The sequence below is a fragment of the Solanum stenotomum genome, chromosome 5 (genome assembly GCF_019186545.1).
Source record: "Solanum stenotomum isolate F172 chromosome 5, ASM1918654v1, whole genome shotgun sequence".
Taxonomy (NCBI): Eukaryota; Viridiplantae; Streptophyta; class Magnoliopsida; order Solanales; family Solanaceae; genus Solanum; species Solanum stenotomum.
The window spans coordinates 40,673,274-40,682,109 of record NC_064286.1 but is presented as its reverse complement, the minus strand read 5'-3'; the positions used below and the strand labels follow the sequence as shown (position 1 = coordinate 40,682,109).

At 36.2% G+C, this 8,836-nt stretch overlaps 1 protein-coding gene across 1 annotated transcript; it reads right to left on the bottom strand.

The window, feature by feature from the left end:
- Positions 1-245: 245 nt before the first annotated feature.
- On the bottom strand, positions 246-1,853 carry LOC125863975 (protein CYSTEINE-RICH TRANSMEMBRANE MODULE 10-like). The gene is made up of 4 exons (XM_049543933.1): positions 1,805-1,853; positions 1,409-1,700; positions 1,005-1,131; positions 246-317 (listed from the first exon to the last, which is right to left on the bottom strand). The coding sequence occupies exons 1-4, from the start codon at positions 1,851-1,853 to the stop codon at positions 246-248; spliced, it is 540 nt and encodes a 179-aa protein (XP_049399890.1).
- Positions 1,854-8,836: the final 6,983 nt, after the last annotated feature.

Below are 8,836 nucleotides of genomic sequence, written 5' to 3'. Positions count from 1 at the left end.
TTGTAGACTCAACTTCAAGAACTTGATTTTCCAAAATTATTTTCTCCTTTTCTACGAGACTGATCTACGACCTGTAAAAAATTCTACGAACCGTAGACTGGTCTCGTAAACCTGCACCAGTAGACAAAATTAATGCAACCTATTCCCTTTTCAAAATCCGAAGTGTTACAACAAAAGTTTTTCTTTTACAATTGTTTGTTACTCGGCCTATTCAAGTATATTGGACTTCAGCTAGTACTACCAATTCAACTATAATGGACTTCAGCTAGCTCTACCAATTCAAGTTCATAAAGACAGTAAATCAGCGATTCAAATAGCTGCAAATTCATAAAAGAACAAAAATATATAGAAATAGATTATCACTTTGTGAGGGAAAAAAATTCTAAAGGAATGATCAAGACAAAATACATTTCACCAGAGATCAACTGATTAAAGAATTATACAAACCTCAGCATGATTACTTATGTTCCAAGCAAGGACTGCTTAATATTTTTGCACCGCATAGCTTGAGGGGGAGTGTTAATTAATAAAAAGGTCGCTTTATAATTGTCTAACTACTTAAGTTAGTTAGACATATCATTTCCTCTTCTTCTACATACTCTCCTTCTCTAATCTCACAACTCTCTAAACATCAATATTGAATTCTCAAGAATCAACACCCTCCCCAAAATATCCAGAAATAATCCTCATACGAGTTAATTAATTAACCTTAAAGTTACCAGTACAGAAATGGACACCATACCAATAAACAAATTAAAAGGAAAAATTAAATAAGATGCTCGATTTTGAGCTACAATAGACGTAGATTTCTAAATATTCGTGTTTTAGATGGAAAGTCAAAACTATATTGAATAAGCCACAAATTTGCCACATTTTCTCCCTGATTCACATTTCCATCTTGTTAAGACACCTAGAGAAAACCTACACGAATGCAGAATTGTAATCCGATCATGAGGATTGACAAAATTATATTATCCGCATTAACAACATCTCTCAAAATTTACATAACTCAAGGTGTTGTCAAGGCAACTAATTGAAAGCATTGCATTTTTAAGCACACATGAAGGGGGTCTTGGTTCATCAAAGTAAAGCCAGACCCTATAGCTGGGAATCACCTTCTGTTGCAGACCACTTGCGCAAAAAAAAATCATTGATCCTTCATTCAAGACATGCATCTAAGAGACAACAGCAACACAAAGCAGCCAAACTACAATGAAAATTAAGAACAACTATTAATCTTATGAGAATTAAATAATGATTTTTGAGTGAGTAATCCAAAATATATTACTGTATTGATTAATGAATTTTTAATGAAATAACTCTACTTTTGTCATACCAAATAAACTTACAAACTAGGAGGGCAATATAATGGTGAATTATATAAGGTGATTGTAAATATAAGACATACCATCCTCCCATGACACCAGTAGTAGCTTGATTTTGATTTTGTTTTTGTTTTTGAGGAGGATGTCCTTGTCCATGTCCATGTGGGGGTGCACCGTATTGCGGAGGGTGACAATATTGTGGAGGGTAACCTTGTGGTGGATATCCCATTTCCATGGGTGGAGGATAACCTTGGGGTTGGGGGTGAGGAGGGTAATATCCTACTCCCTGTGGAGGGTAATTACCTTGTGCGTATCCATGCCCTTGGGGCGGGGGAGGATGCATCCCATTTGGGTAAGCTTGCGGAGGATAATTACCTAATACATGTCACATACACAATAACATCAAATTACATTACATTTGATTGAATCTAGATAATATCAAAACCATGACGAAGAAAAGAGAAGATTTGAGTTCTTACCTTGAGGGGGTGGGAGACTTACAGGAGGTTGTTGAATGTTATTATTCATGACTATTTATTATTGAAAATGGTGTTGGTGTTGGGGATTTTGAGATTTTTATAGGAAGAGAGCTATAGATATGAAACACAAAGGAGTTTTATATCTAGTGCTTGTGTAGAGCACTAGATTAAAATTATTATCTGCGCGTACAAGACGAGTAGTGCATCTCTACGACAAGTAAACTAAACCATGCATTTAAATTGCGGAACGAAAATACTAATGATTCTCAGTTTTCTTTCCTCGTAACTTTAGGACTTGAATTAATGGTCCTCAATATATATTATTTATTAATATTGCAATATACATACATGCGTACATATGCATTAGTTCCATTGCATCATTGTTATCTCTACGTCTGTTTTTTCTTCTTTCCAGTAATTTCTATAAAGAAACTAAGAAATATTAATAATGAAAAGTTCATCTTCATTTTTCTATATATATATATATATATATATATATATATAGCTTTCAATCATGTTATTGTTTTATCAGTAACGTTGTTACAATTAAAACTTATTCTAATGACTAAAACGACGTCCTAATAACGTTAACGTCATTACACTTATATTATATTGAGGTATGTAACTATCAAAATTAAATACTTCAATTGCTATAGAGCACATTTTTATTTACTTGATTATATCTTCAAAAACCTATATCAAGATATAGGAGTAAAGGTATATATATCAGTAAATCTTTGCATTTTGGTGCACATTTTTGTTTACCACCATTTCCTTTTTAAAATAATTATTGATTCCTTAATCTATTTAATTCCTTGCAAAATCATGTAACAGCTTAGATTAATATGGATTGAAGAAGTTATCCAAAATTACAAAGACACAATCTAATGGTTCTTCAATTGTTTCTCATTAGATATTGTAATGCGGATAAATAAAGATACACGATTTCTACCTGAAAAATCACCCAGTTCAAAAGGTACTATAAAAATCATAAGTGTGATTTCAACTAGCTAACTATTCACAAAAACAATGAGATAAATAGTAATTGCAATTGTACATTAAATGAGAGTTTACCCCTAAACCTTTAATCCCAACAATCAATCAATTGTTGCTAATCCCTTCAAGTTATATATATATATATATATATATATATATATATTTGAATTATTTATTATTATCACATGTAGTGTGAGAGGTGCAATTTAGTTATTTATATTATTCCACGTGACAAGAAGAGAAAGTGTAATACGCGTAAGTGTGTTTCTCACACTCTCAATAGTTTAGGTGTAAAACTCAAAAAAAGAAGAAGAAAGTTTATATGTGTTTTTGATACTTTACTCTTTATATATTTGTACTCTTACTATTTTTTTATTACATTAATAACAAATACATTCTTTCTTTCCTTGGTACACAAAATTAAGCAGCTTCAACTTTACCTTAAAAAGCTATATGTCTGCTAATTACATGAGCACGAGATGACGAAACCAAATCAAAAAGAGAGAATTTTATTTTTTTTTCAAATTTTCACAATAGCTATTATAGAAAATTTAATTAGGCTCGTTAGCTACAATAAAAGACCCTTGGTTAGTTTGTGGTGACTTTAATGAAATTACCAATGCATCTGAAAAATTAAGATGAAGACCTATAAATAATACTAAGTGCTCAACCTTTATAAACTGTCTAATATGAATATGATTGATCTTGGTTTTTGATGTGAGGCCAAAAATACATATTTTTAATTATTATTTTTCTCACATTTATTATATATATTTTTTCTTTTTGAGCATTAATTTTATGGATTATGCTAAATAGTGTATTTTATTTGTAGGAGTAAATTGACGTAAAGTTGAAGAAGCTTAGAGCCAAACGAATTAAAAATGAAAGATTGAAGAAGGAAATTAAGCAAACAGCTTAATAGATTAAATTAAAATAATAATATATAATATATAAGAATTGCATGCTGCAAAATTACGAACTGCAAAAGGAATTACTGCCTCCTGGTAGCAAGGAAAGAGGCCAGTACAAATTCAAGAGCGGCTACAGTGTTTCACGCGTAGAGGAATCCTTTTAGGTTTTGGATTCCTAATTTAGTTTGGACTCAATTATTTGATTCAGGGTTTTCTATATCTATAAATAGTCCATAAAAATAATTATTGGATAACGAATATAGAGTAAGGAGGAGGCACTTTTGAAGAAAAAGTCGTCAATACTTTTTAGGGTTCTTTTCTTTTTCTTGTTTTCTTAGACATTAGTAGCTAAAGCTCTTGTTCAGGGGCTGTAGCTACGGATTCAATGTTAATTATTTAAGGTTTTTGAATTAATTCTTGATTGTCATTATAAGTTACTTCTATATTCTTGTTTTAGTATTTTGTGCTTGATCACCATGAGATAAATATATTGTCTAATCTTAAAATTGAGAGAGGAGGGATTAGATAGACCAGAGAATATAGAGAGCTCGATCGACCCATTTGATTGAGGTGATTTGTGTTTAGGAGTGACGCCTGGACGAACAACTTGCTTGGTTACGAAAGAGGATGAAATATAAATGTTCACCAGTTAGTCTATTTATCCCCGCTCAACGATGTAGTTAGATAGCTAACTGGAGTAGGCGACTAGAGGTGTGTAGCCCGACTCATACAATTAACCCTACAAACCAGTAACTTGACAACTAAAATTAATTCTAAGCCAAAAATATGATACATGAAATCCAATACATGTTGCAGCCCTAGGATTTTCCAACTATTGTAAGTAATTTTATTATTTTGTTCTTGCATTCTTCTCTTTTGGCTCTGTTAAATAAATAATTAGATCAATATAATTTAGTAAAAATAGTTAATTGACAAGTCCTTTGGGTTCGATAATCTGATTTTTTTAAGAGCCACTATATTACTTGCGCGACCGCGTACACTTGCGTGTGCAATTGGGAGCAACAAATTTTTGGCGCCACTGCCGAGGACTTAGAAATTGATTTATATTAAATCTTCTTAAGTCTACACTTAAAATATTTAGGTATTAATTACTTGATCTTAGCTTGTGTATTGCAGGCACTTGATTTTTAGGTCTGGCTCAGAAAGGAGATCTTGTTGGACCTTACAATGAACCTGAAAGAGTTCTATGACAGCGCAAAAAAAATTAATCTAGGACGAGGAGAATTGGGTTTAGGTATTCCAGAAAACATAGATGATGAGAATCAAGACAACTTGAATAACCCGGAGAAAACGTGAATAACCAAAGGAACCGAATAACCAAAGAGCACCGCCTGTCATACCCAAAAGACCAGTCCGTGATGTGGCAGTCCCACTCACAGCCAAATTGGCATCTAGTATTAGGAAACCTCCATGAGGGGTAGATTTGAACTAAAGCAGAGCATGATACAGATCCTCCATTCTAATGGGCAATTCACTGGTCTCTCTCATGAGGATCCTCAAGTCTATCTTAGGACTTTCATAGACATTGCCAATACATACATCCCAATTGGAGTCTCATCAGACTATGTAAGGTTGACTTTGTTCCCATACTCATTGTTAGGAGCTGCAAGGCGTTGGTTAGACTCTGAGCCACCAAACTCCATCACTACTTGGGATGATCTAGCAAAGAAGTTTCTGAGTCGATTTTTCCCATCCAAGAAAACCGCCAAGCTAGGGGTGAGTTAATAAACTTTGTTCAAAAGCAAGGAGAGGACATGTACCAAGCATGGGCGCGTTTCAAACAAATGTTGAATACTTGTCCACACTATATGCAAACCAATGAGGTACTTGCTCACACTTTCTTTGAGGGTTTAGACCATAATGCTCGTGCTCTTCTTAATAGTGCAGCAGGTGGACATGCCCTATCCATAATAAGTGAAGAGTTCTTCACTTTACTCGATAAACTTTTTGAAGGGAACCCAGGATATGAGGGGGAAATGTCTAGAACCCCAACCCAAAAGGTTGCAGGGATCTTAGATGTAGGCCAAGCTACTGCCATAAATGTCAAATTAGATGTAATGCAACATAACATTACCTTGCAATTTAAACAAATAGCTCTAAATCAGGCTCCGATAAACGTAGTACAACAAGCAGCAAATTGGTGTGAGGTATGTGGTAGTGGAAGGGTAATGCACAAAGGGGTGGAGTGCAACAAAATTATGGTAACACTTACAACCCTAGTTGGAAGAACCGTCCTAACTTCTCATGGGGTGGGAACCAAAACCAAAATCAAGCGCAAGGGGTTAACCAATACCATTCTCAAGGGGCTGGGCAACAATACTACAATCCTAACCAAGGCTCAAATTCTAGTCCACCAAAAGAGGGGATGACCAATGAAGAGCTACTCCAAAGCTCATGATTGAAATAGGGACTAAATTAAATGCTAGAATAGATAAGAAGGATGAGAACATTTGAAACATCCAGATGTCCCAAATGAGTTTAGAGAAACAAATTGCGCAAGTGGCTAATTCTTTGAACTTGCATCCCCAATGTGGGCTGCCCAGTGATACTGAGCCCAACCCAAAACAATTGCATGTGGTAAATACTAGAAGTGGGCTGCAATTAGAGGAACTAACTCCAAAGAAGAGAGACATTGAGGTAAGTAACGAAGAAAAGAAGGTGGAAGAGGTAGTAAAAAAACTCCACTGTTGAGGTACCCGTTCCTCAAAAGAAATTACCACCTCCATTTCCACAAAGACTCAAAAAGAAGAATGAAGATGAATGCTTCGGTAAGTTTCTCTCTTTCCTTAAACAGGTTCACATTAATCTACCTTTGGTTGACATTTTGCAGGGTATCCCAAAGTATGCCAAATACGTGAAGGACATTGTGGCTAGCAAGAGGAAGCTCACATAATATGAAAGTGTAGAACTTACTGAGGAGTGCAGCTCAAGGAATCAAAACAAACTGCCCAAAAAGTTAAAAGATCCGGGTAGTTTTACTGTGCAGATTACAATTGGGCAAAGTGTTCATGCCCGGGGGTTGTGTGATTTGGGGGCAAGTATAAATTTGATGCCCTTATTTTTGTATCTAAAGCTTGGGTTGGGAAGTCCAAAACGAACCACTTTTATTCTCCAACTTGCTGATAGATCCATTGGTAAGCCAGAGGGGGTGGTAGAAGATGTGTTAGTGCAAGTAGGTTCATTGGTTTTTCCGGTAGATTTTGTAGTCTCAGACTTTGAACCCGATCTTGAAGTTTCATTCATTTTGGGACGTCCTTTCTTGGCCACGGGTAGGGAATTGATTGATGTAGTAGCTGGTCAATTAACCATGAGGGCACATGATAAGGTAGTGGTATTTGATGTTTACCGCGCTCTAAAATTTCCTTCTATTTATGAAGAGTTGTCTGTGATTACTGTGGTTGATCGCATAGTAGAGTCACAGTTAGTGGTGCCCGAAGACCCAGTGTTAATAGGTCATAAGAGAGATAAAGACACTGAGGCTCAAGAGATAGAAACATGTCTGAATCTGGCACTTGTGAAGCCTCACAAGCGGAGAGTGGAACTATTAGAGCGTGAGTTAGGGCCACCACCCAAATCCTCCATTGAGGAAGCCCCAAAGTTGGAACTGAAAACACTGTTAGCTTACCTCAGGTATGCATTTTTAGGTACTAATGAAACTTTGCCTGTTATGCTTTCTGCAGAGTTGTCTGAAATACAGGTTGGAGCAGCATTGCGGATCCTAAAGCGGAGAAAGAAAGCTATTGAATGGCAGATGGCTAACATTCATGGGATTAGTCCGACGTTATGTATGCACAAAATCTATATGGAAGAGGATCACAAACCAAGTGCACAACATCAACGTCGACTAAATCCTTTAATGAAAGAAGTGGTGAGAAAAGAGATAATAAAGTGGCCAGATGCTGGAATTGTGTACCCAATCTCTGATAGTAAGTGGGTAAGTCCGGTATAATGTGTTCCCAAGAAGGGAGGTATGACAGTGGTAAGGAGCGAAAAGAATAAGTTGATTCCTACTAGAATAGTGGCCGGGTGGAGAATTTGCATGGATTATCGGAAACTAAATGATGCTACCCGAAAAGATACTACCCCGTTCCCTTCATTGATCAGATGCTTGACCGACTAGCAGGGCAGGAGTACTATTGTTTCTTAGCTGGGTGTTTTGGTTACAACCAGATCTTGATTGCACCCGAGGATTAGGAAAAGACCACGTTCACTTGTCCTTATGGTACCTATGCTTTCAAATGCATGCCATTCAGACTTTGCAATGCACCGGCGACGTTTCAAAGGTGTATGATGGCCATTTTTCATGATATGGTGGAAGACTTTGTAGAGGTGCTCATGGATGATTTCTCCGTCTTTGGGAAGTCTTTTGAGGTACGTCTCCGGAATCTTGATAAAGTACTTGCTAGATGTGAGGACACTAACTTAGTACTAAACTGGGAAAAGTGTCATTTTTTTGTAAGAGATGGGATAGTGTTGGAACACAAGGTGTCTTAATCTGGGTTGGAGGTTGATAAGGCTAAGGTAGAAGTTATTGAGAAATTGCCCCCTCCCATTTCTGTAAAAGGGGTGCGTAGTTTTCTTGGTCATGCAAGATTTTACAGGCGCTTCATCAAGGATTTTTCCAAGATTGCAAGACCTATGTGCAGTCTCGTGGAAAATGAGGTGAAATTTGAGTTTGATGAGATGTGCTTGAAAGCTTTTGAGATGTTGAAGAGGAACTTAATTGAGGCTCCCATCTTAATTTCTCCTGATTGGGAATTACCATTTGAACTCATATGTGATGCAAGTGACGTAGCAGTGGGTACAATGTTGGGACAAAGAAAGAATAAAGTGTTCCACTAGATCTATTATGCAAGCAAGACCCTTGACTCTACACAAGCTAATTACACAGTGACTAAGAATGAGATGTTGGCTCTTGTTCGTCTTCGACAAGTTTAGATCGTATTTGGTAGGTACTAAAGTGATTGTTTTTACTGACCATGCAGCTATTAGGTACCTATTCAACAAGAAGGATGCTAAACCAAGGCTGATTCGATGGATATTGCTTCTCCAAGAATTGACCTTGAGATCAAAGATAGGAAAGGTACTGAGAATCAAATAGCAG

Excerpts from the sequence above, each read along its gene's own strand:
- LOC125863975 (XM_049543933.1), bottom strand. The coding sequence starts at position 1,853 with ATGAATAATAACATTCAACAACCTCCTGTAAGTCTCCCACCCCCTCAA. Across the intron at positions 1,132-1,408 it reads ACTGGTGTCATGGGAGGATG|TGGTCTGCAACAGAAGGTGA; the intron begins GTATGTCTTATA and ends TTTTTGCGCAAG. Across the intron at positions 318-1,004 it reads TTGACAACACCTTGAGTTAT|CTATTTGAATCGCTGATTTA; the intron begins GTAAATTTTGAG and ends ATGAATTTGCAG.